Source organism: Tachypleus tridentatus, chromosome 7 (assembly GCF_004210375.1).
Source record: "Tachypleus tridentatus isolate NWPU-2018 chromosome 7, ASM421037v1, whole genome shotgun sequence".
NCBI lineage: Eukaryota > Metazoa > Arthropoda > Merostomata > Xiphosura > Limulidae > Tachypleus > Tachypleus tridentatus.
The window spans coordinates 151,517,695-151,540,169 of NC_134831.1; the positions used below are offsets into that span (position 1 = coordinate 151,517,695).

The 22,475-nt window shown below is 33.0% G+C and overlaps 2 protein-coding genes across 4 annotated transcripts in view; both read right to left on the bottom strand.

The window, feature by feature from the left end:
* LOC143256914 (putative ATP-dependent RNA helicase TDRD12) overlaps positions 1 to 1,495 on the bottom strand; it is a 60,216-nt gene extending 58,721 nt beyond the window's left edge. The window contains exon 1 of the mRNA XM_076514763.1: positions 1,283 to 1,495. The gene's annotated coding sequence lies outside the window, so the exon portion shown is untranslated. The remainder of the gene's footprint in view (positions 1 to 1,282) is intronic.
* The window catches only part of LOC143256915 (uncharacterized), a 31,866-nt gene continuing 10,884 nt past the window's right edge, over positions 1,494 to 22,475 (bottom strand). The window contains exons 2-11 of one of the 3 annotated variants that reach the window (XM_076514765.1): positions 22,023 to 22,098; positions 21,659 to 21,814; positions 20,479 to 20,567; positions 15,359 to 15,406; positions 14,900 to 15,016; positions 7,359 to 7,414; positions 6,650 to 6,805; positions 6,015 to 6,175; positions 5,151 to 5,371; positions 2,965 to 3,290 (exon numbers count right to left, since the gene is read on the bottom strand). In XM_076514765.1, coding sequence (XP_076370880.1) covers positions 3,254 to 3,290; positions 5,151 to 5,371; positions 6,015 to 6,175; positions 6,650 to 6,805; positions 7,359 to 7,414; positions 14,900 to 15,016; positions 15,359 to 15,406; positions 20,479 to 20,567; positions 21,659 to 21,814; positions 22,023 to 22,079 — 1,098 coding nt within the window. In that variant the 5' untranslated portion in view covers positions 22,080 to 22,098 and the 3' untranslated portion in view covers positions 2,965 to 3,253. Of the gene's footprint in view, positions 3,291 to 5,150; positions 5,372 to 6,014; positions 6,176 to 6,649; positions 6,806 to 7,358; positions 7,415 to 14,899; positions 15,017 to 15,358; positions 15,407 to 20,478; positions 20,568 to 21,658; positions 21,815 to 22,022; positions 22,099 to 22,475 lie in introns of those variants that run through there. The other 2 variants (XM_076514766.1, XM_076514764.1) reach the window with 2 other exon arrangements.

Genomic DNA, 22,475 nt, shown 5'->3' on the forward strand with positions numbered 1-22,475 from the left:
ATGATGAAATAGTTAAAAATGAAATTCAAAAACAAAGACTCTTGCATGCTTAGCATATGCTGTTTATTCTGATGCACATTTACTCCAGTATTTTAATAGAACTTGTAAAGCCTTATTTTTTCCTTTATCTATACAAATAATTTAAGTTTCTTATGAAAAAATTACAATTTATGATTCAAAAGTATTGTATTACTTTCCAATGGCTCCTACATCTATTTAAAAAACTCAAAGTAATACATGTATTTTTGAGTCTTCATCCGAACATATTGAAAAAAAAAATTCAGTATGTTTAAATTTTGTTACTTTCGTTAAGTCTGAAGGTAAACATATGCCATAAATGGCAATATGCAACACGTTTCATAATTCATATTTAATTTTTGTACACTTTTTCTAATCTGTTACTTTTTGGTTACTTCACTAATACACATTTTTCTACCTTAAAACCATAAATACTAACTTTAACATTCTTTTACTAACCAGAATGGTCATTTTGAGTCATTTGCCAAGAAACTTTTATATTACAATTACACTTTTTTCACATTGATAACACCACATTAAGATAAGGAAAACACTTTAAACACTCCTATTTTCAAAATAATGAAACAAATTATTTAATATTTATTTTTCAATGAAGCCACAAAAATATCCAACAATTTCATGTTCATGTGAAAACTTTAAGACTTGGATAATTTCAATGTGTATATAAATGAATAAAGCAAATCTTGTAATTTATACAATGCATAGACTACTAATTTAACATACCTTCAACCTGCATTTGTGGATATGCAACAAACAGATCAACATCCATACATCTGTTCAATGACATCCATTTCTTGTACTTACAAAAGTAATAAAATATTAAAATATGAGATTTCAAAATTTTGTTGTTCAAGTGGCAGCTGAAAGATTTATATAGTTTTAACAAACTAAACATTTTTGTATCAATTGCAACACTTATTTATAAGAAATATTAGAAAGCTTTAATTACACTACAAATCAAATATAATTGAATACAGTCTCTCCATGAAAAATGAAAGATATCCAATACATAACCATTTCAAAACATACAAATGAAGATGAAAAATTCAGAAAAACCTTCTCTGAAACATCTTCTACTTAACTTTAAGTGAAAGTCTAATCATAAATGCATCAAGTACATACCCTGAAACACAAAATACCTAACTCTGTGTTAATGAAAATAATCAACTATAACTCACACACACACACACACACACTCTTACTGCAGGATACACACATTTATAATTAGTAGGCAGAGGTATACCTGATATTTTCCAAAACTTCTGGTAATTCTATCACTTCTTTTTCAAAATAATTGGAACATTTTTCAAAATGTTGCAAATCTTTATTATCCTGAAAGTTTTCTGTTGTGTTAGTTTGCAATTCATATCCTGGTTCTTCTATTTCTTTTCTAATTTGACTGGTCTGATCTCCATCTAAGGATTTTATATTGTTTTTTAATACAACAGCTGGTACTACACACTTTTCCTTTTCAGGTTTGCTGTACTGACTTCCATGAAAACATTTTTTTCATTTTCTAATGTAATATCTGATGCTGCTACTACCTTCTCTCTAAGGTTGTTGCCATAATTTTCATCTACAAGTTTTGTCATCTTGTTTTCACATTTGTCATGAAGCACCCTTACCTCTTTTCCAAAGTTATTGTTCTGAATTTCTGGATGTTCTGTTTTACTTCCTAAGGCACCATCTAATGTTATCTCTCTCTGGATAAATTTATTGTTCTGAAGTGATTTCATCATCTTGTTTTCAAACCTACAATTTGATACTCCTTTACTTAGGTTGTTATTTTGACTTCCTTGTATTTTTATATTTTCTAAAGTATCATCTAACATTACCTGTTCCTTTCCAGTTTTGCTGTTTTCACTTTCCTGAACATGTTTCTTTCCTATACTTTTCAACATATCAGACGATACAGCCACCTCTTCTTTTCTTAGGTTATTTCCACAATCCTTTGTGAAGTGTCCAATATCTTTATATCCCAAATAATTATCTCTAAATTTTGTTCCAATTGTAGTTGTGTCTTTAGAATGCAACACATGATGGCTACACTGATTATTAACAGTGGTTACAGACTTTGTTGAGCAGTTGGTAGAGTTTTTCTTTTTTATAAGACTCAAGAGATTACGCAGATCACTTTTTCCACATGATTTCAAATTTTGATTGGCATAGCTAATATCTGAACCAACTGCGTGTTCAGAGATTTCAGGTGTTTGTACCTGCGACACACTAATTTCTGACCTTGGCGATACTCTTGGAGATAGTGAATTCATAGGTTTAGACAATTGAACAGAATTGCAGATAGAAGTTACATCTTTCTCATGACATGCAAGAGACTGTAATTTAATACTGTGTGGCTGAGAATCTTTTAATTTTTGTGGTTCTATTTTAACAGCCACAGACTTCAAACTGGACTGAGTTTCAGATACATCTGACTGAACAATCTGAGCTGGCGTGTGATTTCCAAGCTTACCAGTTCGTAACTTACAAAGTAAATTTAGAGTCAATTTTGCTGCTGGGCTAGACCTACACTGTTCTTCTGTAGTATGCGCTGAAACATGGAGAGTAGTTTTTTCTGTATATGTTGGACAAGATACAGCTGACTGTAAGCTTGAAGATAACACTTCTTTTTCTTTCTTGTGTTTACAGTCAGAAACTCCTGGTAAAAGCAGCCTATTGGAAGATATAGTTTCTGATAGATCTGTTTTATTTGTACCTGATTTACTAAGACTATCAAAGTCTTGATCAGAAATGTCTGATCCACTTAAGGAATGTCTTGTTTCTCTTTTTCTTGCATTCAGCAAAAGACTTTTAACATTAACCAATTTCTCACTAACTGCTTTTACTGAAGTAAAACTCTGACTAGAATAATCACAGTTAACATTGTCCCGAGAAGAACGAATACTATTTTTCACTTCATAATGCTCATCACTCTGAATAATAGAAGAATCTTCTGATAATCCCTTGCTGTCATTCAAACTATTCAATGTCAGAGCATCACTTCCTGTGAAGGATGCCTTCTGACAACCTGTTCTGATAGCATTATTTTCAAGACTGGATTCATCTGCATTCTTTGCAGACTGAAGACGTGTCTTAAGCCCACCTCGTAAATTTGCCCTTTGCACAATAACTTCATCTGCTAACATACCATGGTTATCAGCTTTCAGAAGCATTTTGGTGATGCCTGTAAGATTTCTGTAACCTCTACCTGCCACCTTTAAATTTGTAGTCCTTTCACCTGGCATGAGTGAAGCCTGTGAAACAGATTAAAAAAATTACCAATATATATATTCAGTTATGTAATATAAACATTCAAAATAAGTGTGAAAAATTAAAACTTCCTAACTGAATATCCTTCTTTCTCTAACAGTCTCTTAATATGTTGCTCTTAGTATATTTTTAAACTGCATATTTTGCATACCTTGATCAACATTAATCTTTCAAAGAATCAATCAACTCTGAAATCTATTTTTGTTAGTGTAGTAACTTAGTTCTAATTTACATTACACTTTCAAACACTTTCATATCATAACCAAATAATTCCAGTTTCAGTAACTTTTTTGAGAACTGCAAATGTACAAACACCATAAATCTTCACCACATATAGTTTGCTGCCAAAATAATAAAACTACAAGATATTTTTCATAATACATATTTTTAGCTTTTTTTTTACAATTAATTACAAATTAAAAAATTAACAATTGTTAATTATTACACAATAAGTTTTCAACAATAAAGAAATGTAACCTCAAAACTTCATTGCTCAGCAACTTTCAGGTTTCATACAGAGATCAGTTTTCCAAAACTTGTAGCTTAATAAACTAATAGCTTAATAAAACTAGAAAAAACTAAAATGGAAAAAAATGAACTTGTGAACAGCATTTTCAAATCTTTGCTCAACCAGTTCAAGATTTATTTAATATACAGGATGTCTCAGAAGTCTGGACCTTTTTAACAAAATACACAATTTATTCTTAAATTTACTTATTCTTTAAATTGTAAGCTATTAACAGCCATACATGTATCATTTCTTGATATACTGTGCTATCAGGATATTTTCTTTCTTGTAATATGTACAACTGGCATTAAAAATACTTTAATTTTAAAAATATAATGTCTTTTTTCCTCTACAAGACCAGATTTCTGAGACACCAAGTACATCTGCTAACTCATAGTATAATCATTAATTTGACACAAGTTAGTTTAACTATAAAACAAAATAAATGATTAATAAAATGTGGTACAAACAAGCTTTTGCATAGCTTTAACAAAATGTTCATTAGAGGCAACATTAATACTATACTACCATAGGGAAAAAGCATTAGAAAAATCACAAAACCTTCTACATACAACTTAAAATGGTTGGTCTTAATCCCCAAATTTGCATAGGTATTAAACTGTGTTTAATTTAAACACATTTCATTTAAAAAGTGTGTTAGAGTTCCAAACCTGTACTCTAGTAGAAAAAACTGCTACTGGTAGTGGTTGAAAGGACCTTTTATATAACTGAAACCAGTTTCATCCACATATATTCAACATGCTACAGGTATTTATTTAGAAGACTAAACATACTAAAGGACTTCTGTTTGTTTGTTGAACTTTCAGCAATGCTATTCAAGCATCCTCTGCACTAGCCATTAACACTATCCACCACAAACTCTATGGCTACTCTAATATAATAGTAGTTTGATTGTCATTCTTATAATGCAGTCATGACCCTTAAATATGATGTATAATTTTGTTTTGGTGGTAATTGGATGCGAACTATAGATCCTTGTACCCACAAGTCCACCACACTTACCATTAGGTTGTGTTTGGCTCACTGAAGATATATCTTGTGATTTTGACTATCAAGGATACTATATACTTCTGTAACCATACATTTGTTATAGCTACCTAAAGAAAAATTCATTTAATAAAGCATACATTATCTGTAAAGACAAAATTTCTGAGACATTGAAGTAATACTGCAATTTTGGCAGCATTGTAAATTTTGTATCTCATATTAACATCATTCAATCAGTTATTATGAACATGTTAAAGATATTGTTTCTTTTGACTTCAACTAACTTGACAAATGAAAGTCCAGCTGATTATTTAAAAGAAATGCTTACATTTTTATTTTCATTACTTTTGAAAAGTCCTTTTTCCCATCAGGAGAAACCCGAAATAAAGATGTAACCTGTTTGGGCGGACTTCGAAAGATACCACGACCAACACAAGCCCTGTAATTAGGTGGTTTGTTGTTTTGATTAATTACACTGTCATAAGATTGCAGCTGTTGCTCATTTCTGAATTGACCTGACATTTGAGAATTCTGGCCAGCTTCTTCTTCCTATAAGATACCAATTCAAAATCTTTTACTCAACATAAACCCAAGGTCAAGCACAATTGTAACCTTAACATTTATGCACATGATACATAAATTTACCAGAATAAGAAAACTAAAAAAAAAGTGCCATGAGCATAAAATACTGAAACTAAAACAAAAATGAAACCACAGAAGATTTAACACAGCCTAGTGTCGTAGCGACAAAAGGTGTCTGTTTAATTGAATCTTTAATCAGTTGGTAAGTAACTTGATTATACTCACTTGGACAGTTGGAATAAGGAAAAACAGTAATTATTAGAAACACCAATTTCAATTAGTTGGTTAAGAAGTTGTAAAACAACTTGAAGAACCTTGAATTAATTGAAAATAATAATGAGAAATTATAATGCCAATATTTTGACTGCTTGGATAATTTAAATAATTGAGAACAGTAATAACCAGAAACATTAATAATATGTTTCAAAGTAATATTTCAATTTTTAAAGAACATTTTAATATTATACGTAGCAAAAGTAGTATTCTTAGTCTAATCTTAAAAAGTGTCAATTTTTATATGCATGTTTGTGTGTGTATGTATAATTAGCTTATGTTTTATACATATATTTTTTTAAAAAATGATACATGCTAGATAAATATTTTTGAATACCTCTAATTTTCCTCTTTCACTAACTTTCAATGCCTCATAATTCTTCTTTTCTATGTTTTTTTGATTTGCTTTAGAGAGAAGATGCAAGTGACTAGTGGATGAAGAGGACTCTATGCTCACACTTTTTGGTAATATCGCCTCCCCTTTCGACTTTGACATCACTGTTCAGAGATAGATAACCATTTCAAACTTAATTTGAATGATCTTATTTATTTTACTTGTGGTTATCTTATATTAACTTTCTGTGTTACCCTGATCACTATTTTTTTGTTGTTGTTTATTCCTAAGACATTTATAATTAATTAATCCTTACTCATTTAGTAGTATCATGCTACTCTATGATGTCTCATAGATTTTCATGAGTAAAGTGTTTTTAAACTGATATTAAAAATACACTCACATTTCTAGCTAGATGTTTTTAAATTTTACTATCCTCAAACTGGCCACTTTCAATGACAAATTTCATATTTATACAACTTTGTAAACTTTAATTTTCAAATTTTTACTTCAAAATTCACATAACAGTTCACAATCATCTTGAAAAACTGAAGATCGAGTTGTGTGTAAAAAAAACTGTTAATTACCTAATCATAGCTTTTGAAATTGAGCATACCAATAAAAAGATGAAACCAAACCTTTTTGAACTTCTTCTTCTGAATACCAGGCATAATTTTGTTTAAGTAATTCCTCATTTAGACAAACTGTTTCACCACCAATAGAAAAAAAAAGCTGACCATAGATATTGCCCTCCTCATCTTGATAAGTAACTTCTGTCCACATGTTTCCAGACTCTTGAGGCACATATAAAATAAGCTGCCTTTATTAGGTTTATTACAGCCCAACTTAATAAATATTAATTGCCCTATGATAGTACAAGACAAAAGTAATATACACAACAGCTGTTATTTTTTAAAGACCAATATAAACTACTGGAAAATTAAATACAAAAATGTTCACATTTTTAGGCTATGAAATAAAATGTTTTAAAATTAGAAGCTTGTACACCACAATTCCAATTTCTTTGTCAAACGTGTTTGTTACAATAAATTAAAAACAAACAGTATATTCAACAAACAATTAAGTGTTATTATACCTATTTTTTCAGAATATTATTTTGACATTTATAATTTCACACATTGAAGATAAGTAAAATATAGTTTCCTAGACACACAGTAAGTAAGAAAATGAATACTTTCCAAAAATGGACATGCCATCAAATTGCAAACAAACCTACAAAAGAATAAAACTTTTTCCAGTTTATAAGTAAAACACCAAGTGAATTTTTAAATGATATAATATTGAATTATTTAATTTTTACAAACAATAAATTCAAAATCAACTTACGGTTTACAAGTTTCTGTACAAATTCAAATGCAGCAGTATCCCATTTCTTGCTTGGACTGCAAGTTATAATTCATAAGATTTTAATGAAAAAAAAGTGATAATAAAAAGCTAATATACTAGTGCTTTTATCATTAGTCATTTAGCTATTAAATTCTAAGATTACGTACTATTGAGAAAGAAAAGCTACTCACATATAATTATCTGTCATTTATCAAAAACTAGTAGAAACAAGAGATTCAAAACAGATCAAGGTAGGTTTAAATTTATGAGCTACAATCTACTCAGCTAGTTAGTAAACTATTTTAAAGTAAAATTCATAATCAACTACATTCCCAGATCTACAACATAAAAATACATACACAAACAGTACTTGAGTACCCACTTGATTAAAGATAATAAAGAATTAAATGTAAAAGAGAAATATTAAAAAGATCCTGAAAGAGAGGATGTAACAGGTGGATGTGGCAAGAACATAATTTTCTATTTGATAGCTCTGTAACCAAACAAAATTGAAAGCTATAAGAATTATCTGAGAGATTGTGACTTCATAGTGAGTAATATGCATTAATTTCATTCTTAATAGAGAGGTGGTGAATAAAATACAGAATATGTGATGCTGAAGGAAAATGTGTCACCTTTCTCACACTGGAAAATATTCAGGATTTTTTTAATTGATTGATTGCTTTAGTGTTTTATGGCACAAAGCAGCTAGGCTATTTGTGACAAACATCCAGTAAAAGGGTAAAAATAAATTAAATGTAGTAAAATACATAAAAGAAAATGAAGGTAAAACAAAACATCATTGAAAAACAGAAAAAGTATAAAACCAATGTTGACACCTAGTCTACAATGTTAAGAGAGAGAGCAGAGTAAGAGAAGTTGTAAAGAACTTTCTCTAGCAAAATGGTAATGATCATAACCCACCAGGAAGACCAACAGGTAAGTACAAGAACCACCATCAGTCACCTGAAGTTGGTATTTCCAGTCCTGGTTCCGGGTTATGTTGTCATAACAGCCATTATCAAAAGGTAAAATAATAGAAGTTTTAAAAGATACATAGCAAAATCGTAATAAAAATTAACCAAATGTCCTGTAAAAAGTTGCTCACTCCAAGTGGACTGCCAGCTGGCATGGAGACGAGCCTTGAATACAGGACCATAGTCCATGTATGGAATAGGCACAATGGTGATAGTGCCAGAGCAGATAGATTTAGCTGCCATGTCTGCAAGTGCATTCCCACAAATACCAACGTGGCCTGGTATCCAGAAAAACTGAATAGAAGTAGATGTCAATGAGAAATGGGCCAGTCAGTTTTGAATATCAACGAGAACAGGGTATGACCCAACGTGAAGTGATTCCAAAGCCAGCAGAGAACGAAGGGAGTCAGAATAAATAGTGCAGTCGGAGTACTGCTCAGCTTAAATATGATCCAGGGCAAGAGATATGGCATACAGTTCAGCAGTGAACACAGAAGCTGTAGAGGGGATTCTGCACGCAACCACTGAACTGCAACAAACCATGGCAGAGCCCACAGAGTAACCTGATTTTGAACCATCCATATAAATTGGAATAGAAAGGTTGTTCAAAAGATGTTCAGTAAATAAAAGACAGTACTTCCAATCGGGAGTATCTGCCTTTTTCAGATGACTGAAAGAAAGGTCACATTTGGGGGCTGTAATAAGCCCTGGGGGGGATGGGGTGACCAGTGGATTCTGCAATGTTTTCCAAGGACAGACCCAATTCATCCAATTGCGCCTGGATGCGAAGGCCAAAAGGAGCAATGGCAGATCGTCCGTTTTGAAAAAAGTAACACCCACTGAGGAAGGAAAACACATCCCCAAGTGGGATGCTTTGGTAAGGAGGGAAGTTTCAAAGAATATAGTAAAGACAGTTGCAAACAGTGAAGGTGCAGAGAAGGTTTGTGAGATTCCACATATAAGCTCTGAACTGGGGGGGTGCAGAAAGCCCAAGTGCAGAATCGAAGTCCTTGGTGATGAATGGGGTCTAGCATCTTTAAGGCCGAGGGTCTGGCAGAGCCATAGACCATTGATCCATAGTCAAGTTTTGAACGAATAAGAGCACAATATATCTTTAACACAGAGCATCGATCTGCTCCCCAACTGGCAGTTGAGAGGACACGGAGGATGTTCAGTGCTCTTGTGCATTTGACCCGTAGCTGCTTTAAGTGTGGAATAAAGCTTACAGTCAAAGATAAGCCCCAAGAACTGGGTCTCAGGGACCACTGGAAGTGAAGCTTCACTGATACATAGTTCAGGATCAGGGTGAATATCCTGTTGGTAGCAAAAGTGCATACAAATGGTTTTAGAGAGAGAAAAATTAAAGCCGTTTACCGTAGTCCACTTCAGTACACAATTGAGGACAGTTTGTAGTTGCCACTCAAAATATCTCATGTTCGACAACTGACACGAAATGTGAAAATTGTCGACATAGAGCCCATCAACAGTGAGAGGGAGTTGTTCAGTAATGGCATTTATCTACTGAAAAGTGTGACACTCAAAACACAGCCCTGAGGGACCCCAAGTTCCTGTACAAAAGAACAGGAAAGTGTCGAGCCCACACAAACTTGGAATCTCCTGTCCATTAAAAAAGTTTTAATAAACATAGGTAAATGGCCACATAACCCATATATATGGAGGTCTCGCAAAATGCCATACATCCATGTTGTGTCATAAGCCTTCTCAATGTCAAAGAATATTGAAACAAGATGTTGGTATTTGAGAAAGGTTTCTCTGACTGATGTTTCAAGTCGAATTAGGTGGTCCGTGGTGGAATGCTGTCGTTGGAACCCACACTGAGTGGGCGAGAGGAGGTTGTTTGATTCAAGGAACAAAACAAGAAGAGCATTAACCATCCTCTCTAAGGTCTTACAGAAACAGCTCATCAAAGTAATTGGATGGTAGTGTGAAGGAATCTTGGGATCTTTCCCAGGTTTAGAGAAAGGTAAGATAATAGCCTGGCGCCAGGCATCAGAAAAAACATTCTCCTGCCAGACTTGGTTAAAAACAATTAGAAGAATATCAAGAGAAGCATGAGAGAGATAGCACAGCATGTCATAGTGTACATCATCAGGTCCAACAGATGTATTGCCAGATCAATGAAGGGCCATTTTCAGTTCCACCAGTGTAAAGAGACAATTATAGTCAAAAGACAGTCAGTTCGAAAGGAAAGAAATGAACAATCTGCCCGAGTCTTGATGGCCAAGAAGGTGGAGGAACAAGCAGAAGTGCTAGATACCCGGCAAAAGCTTTCACCTAGAGTATCAGTGGTGCTCCGGACATCAGCTACCTCTTGACCATCAGAGAGTTAGATGGAGAGGGGGACAGAATTGTAGTGCCCATTGACCTTTCGTTTCTTGTCCCATATGACCTTGGAACTGGTGGTAGAAGATATGCTAGTGGTGAACTTAATCCAAGATTCCTTCTGGCTTTGACGTCTTACCCACCTAGCATGTGCATGGGCCCGTTGAAAAGCAATGCGGTTCGAAAGTATGGGATATCTATGGAAAGTATCCCAGGCCTGTTTTTGAGCCTTCCGTGTCAAGTGGCAAGCAGGATTCCACCACGGACGAGATATCGTGGAAAATGTGTCAAGGTTTTAGGAATACACTGAGCAGCTGCTTGTATAATACAGTCAGTTACTGCTGCCACACAGTCGTCTATTGATGGCTGACTCACGATGATAGGATCAAGTTCTGCAAGAGCAGTGAAAGTGGACCAGTCTATCTGATCCAGCTTCCACTGGGGCACGAGGGTAGGATGGCATCAACCACGGCCAGTCTCTCTCAAACGTATAGGAAAAATGATCACTGCCTAGTGGATTATTGTCAACCCTCCATGAAAAATGGGAGAATAATGAAGGGGAGCAAACCGAGAAATCAATAGCGGCAAAGGACTGACTAGTTGAGTGAAAATAATTGGAATAACCAGTATTGAAAAGAGAAAGATTGTGATCAGAGAGCATACGCTCTACAGAGCGAACCTTCCTATCAATAACAGCACTTCCCCAGATGGGATGATGTCCATTAAAGTCCCCCAGGATTAGAAAGGGAGACGGCAACTGTTCAACGAAAGCAACAAGGTCTGATTGATCATGTCTCTCTCCAGGGGACAGGTAGAGAGAACAAACAGTGATGGTATGACCCAAGGAAACATGGATGGCTACAGCCTCCAAGGGTGTATTGAGTGGCAAAGACAGGGTGGGCACATGCTGATCAACCAATAGTGCCACCCCTCCATGTACTCGTCCATCACACAGCCTGTCATTTGTGTACAGAAAAAACTGCCGAATGGTGACTGTATCAGCAGGTTTTAGAAATGTTTCTTGTAAGGAAAGACATACAGGATGGTAGGAAGCAATCAGTGTTTTGATATCATCCAGATTAGAATGTAAACCTCGACAGTTCCATTGCATTTAGGTGGCCATTTTTAATGACGGGTAGGCGAAGTGGCTGGCGAACCCTTCTGTTTACAACCATGTCTTTTTTTCCTTGCTGTTTTTATTCAAAGAGGTCTATCTACCTCTATGGATCCTGCTATGGGTCAATGGGGCAGGTCTTTGTTGATGGAAGGGATTCCAGTGACTGAGGATGCAAACAAATGAATGTTTTGCATCATGGGGTTGGAGAAAAAGATGTATCAGAAGAAATGGCTGTATTTGAAACTGAACAATGTGGATCTTGAGATTTGTTGGACTGTATGGGAGGAACAGAGATGGGTGTGGAAGTCGATTCATCAACCTTTTTAACCATGGAGGTCAAAAGGCTTTTCATTTGTTTTGAAAACGATTCTTTTGAAGGTACAGAGATCTGTCTGCACACCCACTGTAGTTGTGGAATGAAGTGCAGCAGCATATGTCCAAGATGGAGTGGCGAACAGCAATTCTTGAGCCTCAGGATAACTAATGTTATGGGTCGTTTTCAAATGCTGCACCTGTTTTTCCTCCAACCATTTTGGGCAAAAACAAAAGTAGGAAGGATGGGAACCAATTCAGTTGACACATTGTGGATCTGTGTGACACTCATAGGCATCGTGGTCCTTGCCACCACAACGAGCACATGTCAGGGAACCACGACATGACGTCTTTGAGTGGCCAAACCTCTGACACTGGAAACATTGAAGAGGGTTTAGAATGTACGGCTGTACCCTGCAAATTAGATAACCTGCATTGATGGTGGCAGGTGCACATGGTGATGTAAATGTTAAAACAAGGATATTTGTCGACAGTGTAACTCCATCTTTGCGAATGGAGATGCGCCTCACTGCAGAAACTCCTTGAGTGGAGAGACCAGCGAGAATCTCTGACTCGGGGATGTTCTTCAAGTCCCTCTCAAGAATAACTCCTCGTGATGAATTCAAGGTAGCATGAGGGGTAACCTTAATAGGTACATCCCCAATTGCCTTTGAATTCAAGAGGAATTCACTGTGTTGGGATGTGGATGTCTCAACCAATATGTCTCCATATCGAAGCTTCTTTACTGACTTTTGAGAGCCAGCAAATCCCTCTAGTCCCTTCTGAATAAAAAAGGTGGACATTTGCCCTAAAGGTTTTTCTGAAAGAGAATGTAATATAAGAAAATGGGGTACAGGTGTTACAGATGTTGAAGATTGCTGCTCAGAGTCTTCAAGAAGTGGTTGTTTACCTATTGACTGTTTTTTCACTATTTTATTTAAATTTTTTATTGGAGGATCCATAAGAAAAAAGGAAAATTTCGGTACCCACTGACCCCACCCACCATGGAGCCCTACGAGGGGACACACTACAATGTCATGCAAGGACATTGCAGCAACGCCATGGTTTTGTGAGCACTATACCCAAACACCAGCATCAGACACAATGTCCACAACACCTGTTGAGAACTTCCAACACTGGTACTTGGTTGACTCTAGCCCAAGTGGACCAGCTGATTGACCCAAGGGGACCCACCCAAAGGCTGCCCGTCTACATGAATTCAAGGCCAAATTGGTGTGTTAGGGTTGGACCCCTCAACCACCAGGATCCTCTCCTCCCCTTCATGGGTTGCCACGCATGGCAGACACGTGGGTGGATGTTTAGATCCCAGAGGAAGTAAACTGAAAGAACAGAACCTTCTGTGGGAGGTCCCCTCACCATGTACAGGAATCCACACCAAGGGGATTTTTTTTTTAATACTGTCTTGTGAAATTAAGAAATTAAAAGTTATATACTATTAAGATATCAATTATTAGCTGTGATGTTATGCTATACTCATTGGTACAATGAAAATAAAATGTAATTTAAAATATCGAATGTACACACAATGATATTTGGGCAGAGAGAGTTGAGGCTCCAGGTATGTTTCTACTCTGTTTTGTTGTATCATTGCCCTTTGAACTAATAACTGGTTAGTTTGGTATTTTTTGGCACAAAGCAACTATGTTATGTATACCAGACAATCAGTAAATATATCAAGTGTAAAAAGACTATAGAACATAAAATACCATCAAGTTAAAAAGGAACTTATGGGTTAAAAAGACCTATGGCCCATAAAAAGCTAAAAACATAAACAAGTTAGTCATCATCGTCTATGACACCATCCAACTTCAAAAGATAAACTTTTAAGAAAACTCTAAAATGGTGTCACTTCTCACAGTTGTAATGCTCTAACAAATAAATCTACCATACTTATAATATAAAATATCAGAAAAACTACTGGCAATTTGTGAAAGAAAGGATGTGACAAGGGGACACGGCAAGTCCGACTTCCAAGCTAATTACTTCATAAACAAACATGAAAGACTATAAAAATTATAATTTGCTTACGTAATATCTACAATATAGTGAGTAATTTACAATAAATTTCATAATCCAGAGAAGGTTGGTAAATAAATTAAAGGGGGAAGACCTAGGGAACAAATTTCACAATTAAAAATTTAGTTAAATATTTGTTTGCTATCAGAGCACACAACTACATAAAGGGCTATCTGTGCTCTGTCCACCACGGTTACCAAAACTTGATTTCTAGCAATACAAGTTTGCAAGCATACTGCTGTGCCAATGGAGCACCTTTGTAAAACTATAAAATTAAAACTTAAGTAACATCAAAATTTCATTTATTCACTACATTTCAATGCTAAGTTTATTCATATACATTGTTAATAAAGTGGTTTAATTGAATTTTGAATGCAACTCTGTAAAAGGTTGTGACACATTCACTTTGACCTACCTTCAATGAGAAGGTTAAAAGTTTATATGACTATCTGTTCTTACAGCAATATTTTCCATTTACAACATGTCACAACAATTTCTTTCTAAATTGTATATTTACTACATTCCTAATTTTACCAAAATACTATAAAACATTTACAGGTAAAACTAGCTTATATGTAATTCTTTTACACATTCTTATCAGATTATTCAATCACAGCAACATAAAAAGTTGATGACAATAAAAACTTTATAATTTACTTGTTTGGTTTTGTACTATGATTTAATGAATTATAAGAAGTCAAAGTTGAACTGAATTTTTGTTTTTAAATAAGTTGAATTGAAAATGTTACACTTGCCCATGAGTCACTGTTATGCCATCCAGCAATGTCATGCTTTTCGGTTTCAGACCAATGAGAAAACAATTGACAGCTTGAAATGGGATATCAAATACAGTTTCTGAAGTGTACTGAACCCTGAAGAGAAACAGAGTAAAAAAAGTTGATACTTAGGGTATCAAGACAAAATTAAATCAGAGGAATATTTAATATATAACATTAATGACACCATACAGATATATGGACATACCACTACAGCTACGAAATTACATTTTTTTAACAGTACTGAATAACTGATAACGGAATGAAAAAAAATTTAATTGCATTTACTAAATGCATTCTCAATCAAAATAAGAAATAAAAGTTAATACCAATGCAGAAACACAACAGTACAAATTTATGTTTTATACAGACATAAGTTTATCTGATAAAACTGTGAAAATAACAATCTGATTATTTAAGTCAAATTTCAACACTCACCAATGTCTTTCTACAAGGATAGCATAGCCATAATCGACAAGGTATGCACTGGAAGTAAAAAAACAAAAAACTTGATACAAGAAAAAATTAATATACTGCTTAAATTAGTTAAGATGTAATAAGATACAACTTATACTCTAGACATGACAGGGCACAATTTCTCTTGTAGAACAATGTCAGTGATTCCCCGAATACATTTATATACAAAATAAGAGTAAGTGATCTGTAAAACACATTTTCAGTTCATTGTTTGAATAACAACAAAACACATGAAAACAAAGATTTCAGTGAAAGAAGCCAGTACCACAATACAGATATTTCCATAATGTTGATAAGATTAACACTGAAATATTCCAGGACCCAACATTATTAATTTCATGATGTTGAAGGCAACACGTAGGCTAGAAGCTGGTTAAACACACACACACAAATCAATGCAAATGTTGCTACAACTCTTATAAAGTGTAATTAGCAAGATGTGGACTCATTTTCAGACCACCAATACAATTACCTGAAAAGCTGAAGAGAGTACAATCATTACTGACAACAAGAATGCCAAAATTAATCAACAGTTAACAGCAACAATTGGACAACAAATTAGCATTTGTATAGCCAGAATCAGGTTTAATAACAATTGTTCTTTGTTGGGTTTTTTTTTTCTTAAATACCAGATAACTAATGGTGTGGTTTTTTTCCCATAAAACAGCTTATTTCTAGGAGTTTTAAGAACATTTGGATTAATCAAATGACTTGTCAGTAAATGTCTAATTTAAAGATGATTCACCCTTCGCAATATAACCAGAAATGAGACTTGCACACACTTACAGGTTACCTGGAGTGAAATCTTAACTCAGTTTCATGCAATAGAAAAACAAATAATGTTAGTAGATTAATCTAGATCTGTAACAATAGCCACACTGACTTTTATGTGTTATACTATGGCACTGTGAATGCCATGTGATAGGATAAAATAGTCTTACAATTATTAACAAGACCTCAGAGAAACAAAGTTAGAACTTTCTTCTGATGGAGGATAACATTTGAGCAACAGTAGAGTATTTGGTCCATCACATCTAACATTGAAAACCTAAACATTTAAATTCAATATTTATTTTACACAAAAAATACTTTATTCCTTTCTTCAAATTCCTATACAATGCTGACCTCTATTAGTGGTAATAGCAATGCATTCCATTAGTTAATCACAAAATAAGAAAAATAAAACTGTTTAGCCTTCCTTTTCCAAGTCTTCAGTTTGTGTACTCAACCTCCTATTGTCTTCAAAATACACCACAAAGAAATCAGAGGCCTATATCCTAATCAAAATCCTATCCAAATAAACTAATTTATCACTTGCATTGAATATTTTATTAACGAACAAATCCATTATGAATTTAGAATATTGTAATGTGGGGGCAGGAGTTGCATTTTTTTGAAATATCTCCAGCAACAACCATCACTGGAAGTATTTCAAAAAAACAAAAACATGCATATAACTTGTCAGTTATAATACACCATGAAATGTTTGCAACAGTGGCAAATAAATAAGTGTACTGAATGTAGTCTAGCAGTTGCCTAAAATATATGACTTTACATATTTACTTCCACAAGTCAGTGTCAATGGAGGTTATTGAATGAGTTTTGAAGAGAAGGAAAGGATAATATGATGTATTGCACCTAAAATGACACAACTTTAGATAACCCACAAATGGTTGCAATTGTAAAATTTCTGCAAATATTTACATGTTATTGGAGAGTAGCTATGGTGAGAAAAATTCTCCAGTCAGTCAGAAAAAAAAAAAAAAAAAATTCTGTTTAATGGTGAAAATAGAGTGTCATGAGAAATAAGTTAATATCCTTTCTTAGATGGCAAAATTGAAAATGAACAAAGAATTACAAGTGAAGCCTAACTAGTACTTTGTATATAATTAATAACCTATTTTACTTCTTTTACATTTTAATTAACAATTTTATAAGTATATGCTAAAATCCCATTAGCTTTCCTACATGCAGTACGGCAATGTCCGAATAGTTTGAATAACTTTTTCACTATTATGTTAAGATTCTATTTTTGTATGATAAAGTCTAGCATGTTCCTATCTATAATAAACGTATGATCCAAATTACTAAACCCAAATGCATTACTTTGCATTTATTATAATAAAGGGTTAAGGGTTACTTCCAAATATTTATCTAGTTTACCAAATTGAAAATACTCAGTTGTTAAAAATTTTTAACACGGAAATACCCAACATTTTAACAACCATTACATTACTGTTATAAGAAATAGCAAATACCCAAGCAGTGACCCCTCTGAGGCACACCAGTAATAAAAATGCCTCACATGGTACCACCACTCAGCCATAATTCAGAACACAAAATACGAAAACATTAAAAGCAGACTATACCCTCTAACTTAGATATGTATAAATTGGATAGATGTTTCGTAAAAATGACTCAATCTTACTGGACTCCATTAATAATAACCTTTGGCTCATTTCCATCCAATCACTCTACAAACAAATTTAAATATTTCCCCAGCCCTTACCAATGCAATTTTTTAGATTATCTCCAGTGTGGAACTTTGTAAAAAGCTTTCTAAAAATCATAAGTACACCAAGTTCACAACCTCTCCATCGTCCAGATAAAAAGTAACACACACACAGTGTAAAAAGAAATGTTGGCTTTCTTGTACAAAATTACAGTTAACCAAGTGTTGGATCGATCACATAATGTACGAGTCAATCAAACATACAGCTGGCTGCAAGATTTGATGTAAATTACATTTTAAATATGCAAGTAAGAAACCAGAGTATACAAATGGATACAATTACTGAAAAGTACTAAAACTTACGAAGTTTAAACTGATTACTATAATAGGAGACTGAGAATTATCAGAAGAAATCAGGAGAATTGGTCAAACAAGAATTCGGGAAATCAAAATGGGTATACAAAAAAGGATAAAATGAAAATGTAAATATTAACAGTAAGGACTGCTTTAAATACATCAAGGGTAAGTAAAACATTAAAATGAGAGAAAGGCCTTTAAAGATGATAAAGGAAGACTCATACCTGATGATTATAAGACAACAGAATTATTAACTTTTATTTTTTTCAATTTTTGCTAATGAATATTTAAGCAATATTTCTCATCCTGAACAGTTGCTAGATAGAAACAAGATGATCATATTAATTCTGAGCTTGTTAAAAAAAACAATTTGTAAGTTTAAAGAGTAATAAGAGTTGTGCTAGTTTTAGACCAAGCAATATAGGAATTGTAAATTTAAATCAAAATTAAACTACTTCATCGTTTATGGATTAGACTGTAGTTACAAAAAACCATAGAAAAAATATAAAAGGAACATAAAAAGTATTGAATTTAAGATTAATTCAAAAGACTGAACAACTCAAGCTCTGATCCATCATAATGTGAACTTTCTCAAAATTTTCATGTAATTGAAAAACAAGAAGACAATTTCAGGGTATCAATATGTGATGAACTACAGTCAACTTGAAAAAAAACTTAAATTCCTAAACTCAGCTCATCAAAATGAAAATGTAGAATTTTCATAGCTCAAGGTTTGCAAAAGCTGTTGCTTGTAGTCCATTTTAAAACAAATGTTTACACCAACATTAAGACAAAAAGGTGAAGTGTATTTGTAAAGTATCTCTATTTTCTACTGAATAACACATGTACAAGCACATACAAAAACAAGTCAAAACAGACAACAAATAGTTAAGCATTATAAATGTTTATGACTACAAAATACTACAATTTTGTTCAATGAATGGTATCAAAAGTGTTATACCACAAAATAAGAAAATCTTGACAATAATTCAAAAGCTTTTTTTTAAACATATGAATACAAGCAGGGAAAGATATACATCTATGTAAGTTTGTGTATACATGATGTGTATTTTGCATATGTGCTGACTGTCTTTCAAATTACTTTACTTATACTAATGTTATTAAATAACTACTCATTACACTGAATAATTTTTGTGAACATTATCCTAATAATCTTTGTCATAGAGTTACATTATTACATTTATAGGGTATCGTTTGCTTTTTGTGTGTTTTTATTTTACGTTCTTAAGTGCATTACTTAAGTGAAAACTTATTTAGGGTAGTGGACCATAAGTATAAAAAAGTAAGGCTAAATTTCATTAACAGTTGGTAGAAGAAGAAGAAAACAAAAACCCAGGTGAGAATCATATTTCTTGTTCTTCATCAGTATTCTTTATTCATTATTACAAAAGTGACTAAAACTTAAAAACTGGAATCTTACTAAACTAGATAAGGTGATATTAAGTAAGATAAAGAAGAATTTATTATATAAAAGCCCATAAGTAACAATTTGATAGGGTAACAAGAGCTGCATGTTCACAGTGATTTACAACTTGTATGGTGGAATTTAGGTGGATAAGTCTGAAGGGGCAATAAAACAGTAAAATTTAAGTTGAAACAGAAGTATATTGTAAATAGTTTTAAACTATTTAGGATAAACAAGTCTAATTTCCTACCATAAATTAATTCTACGATTGCTTGAAGTTTATTCAGGAGGTTTTAGAGACTATGCAAACAAAATTTGACAAATTTTAAGATTAAGAAAAAGTACTTTTAATCATATAATGAAAAATTACCTCGCACTTGAAGCAGTCTGCATTTTAATTCCATATACTCATGGAGAAATATTTAATAAAAAATACTTAATTAAAAAGTTATGATTCTTTGTAAACTTGTAATGTTTACCAAGAAACTGCAGAATTTCTTAGACACACAAAACATGTTAAAAGTCATAGAATGGAAACTAAATGTCAATTTGAGGGTCAAGATTTAGGTCAAATCAACTGAGCCCATAACAAGAGAATTAGTTTATCCTCAACCATATTCTAGACCTGTAATAATTCATTAAATTGTTTTAAATTTTTTTCTTTTGGTATACACAGCAATGACTAGAAATTTTGAAGCTATATGCCTCTCTTTTTCACACAAAATTCAGAATAAGTTAAAAAATACAGCAAATGCAGAGTACACCAGCTTCCAGTTTTCACTTATTCTGCTTCAAGGATAAAAGTTACTATTCTTTTTTCAAAAGTATTATGTGTACACCACCAACCTGATACATACTCCTCTGGTACTGTCCACAATTCCTTCCACTCTTGCTCTATACCATTGTTTATCATGAGAACAACGAACTATAACCAGCTATAATAGGAAACAGAAGACAAATAAAAGCAAAATTACATGCAACCTTAAAAGATTTTTAACTCTTCATTTGAATGAAACAACTTATTAAAAAACTATTCAGAGATTATAGATATATCAATTATACATTTCAAAACAGCATCATAATTAATAAAACATTTAAGTTTCACCCCACATAGTTTTATTGTGCTAAATATTTTTTAAGGTATACAAATTGGCATTACTTAAACTTAGAATCATGACATTCATAAATATACCACACAACCATTTACAAAAGTAGTATTCTGCAGAATTATATTATTACTACTTACTTGTAACCATAATGTTCATAAATATACCACACAACTGTTTAACAAAGTATTCTGTAGTAGCCTTCAACTATGTTAATACTACAGGGTGTTCGGAAAGTCACTGTGCACTTATATTAACAGACATGTTTCAATATAGAATACAAGAGGTAAATATGAATGACAATTATAAACAATGTTGAAAGTGACCCCCATTGGCATCAATACAGGCTTGGATCCTTCTTATTTTGTTTCTAAACACTGCTATCAGTTGCTGGCTTGAAATAGACTGAATGAATGCTGTTATCGCTGATTACAAAACTGCACAATGACTTTCCGAACACCCTGTATATCTAAATGAACATTTGTACATGAAACACAAAACCAAAAATAAACATTTACTTATCAAAGCTTGTTATGAAAAAACTGCAAAGCTGTACTTTAAAGAGGCAGTTTAAGTGTTCTGATCAATGTTCCCTCTAATTCTTTTTCAATCCTTATGCAGAATAAGTCTTTCATGTGCACCCAAATTAAGGCAGTGTGCAGAGGGGAGGTGAGAATTATCTTTATATCATTGATTCTATTGTATCATTAGGCTAATTTACAATGTTACCAATTGGTTATTTGGACTTTAGACCTATCAACTGTCAAGGTCATTAAAGCCATCAGTGCACTGAGACTCCTCACCATTACTGAGAATGTGTGTAACTGGAATAAGGAAGTACATGGCATTTGATTGGTTGTTGCCAAGACTGTCCAGATTAGAGGGAACACTGGTTCTAATATTAAATTCTATCAACTTACAGATCCCAAAAAAGGCAGATCACTCAAATGAGTATTAGAATGGATGTGTTTCAGGTTTTTATTAATTATCTCCTCCAATTTGATGAACTCTTTAAGACTGTTAGACATGCGAGTACTGGGAGCTTCTTTGACCACAAACTGCGCAGGATTGACAACCTTTAAAATACAATAAAATAAATCCATACTTTTCCCGTTATCAAATAAGACAAAAATTAAACTTATCTAAATTCTGAAAATATTTCACATTCATTTATAAAAGAAATTTTACAAACATTTGTGTAAATTACAGCCTAAATTAAAATATCATAAAATAAAAATATTAAAACTGAAATAAGAAAACATTACAAAGAATAAAGAAAAGTACCTTCTGCATGGTTAAAACTACTTTCCCTTCCCATACTGGATAAGAAGAAGAGGACATTCTGTTAGCTGCAGTTTTTCTATTATAAAAAAAAAAATAAACAGGAATTTTTTGTCAAATTTAAAGAAGTAACAGTGACTCAGAGTTGTTGTTCAAAAACAAAGTATTTTGAAATATCTTTACAAACAAAATATTCTGAGTGGCATGCTTATAGGTTGAAATTATTATGTTTTAATCACTTATTAACCCTTTTCGCAAGTTTGTCTATACATTTGCACATATTATGTACTTCCACTATAACTTTTGAAACACCATGTGTATCTTCACAAAATTTGGTGGACTTTTAGTAAATGTTACAAAGATTTTGTATACAAGAAATCAGATTTTTTAATGAAATATTTTTGCTAAAGATTTATTTGTGAAGATAGAGTATTTAATTCCTAGTCTGAATGCAAA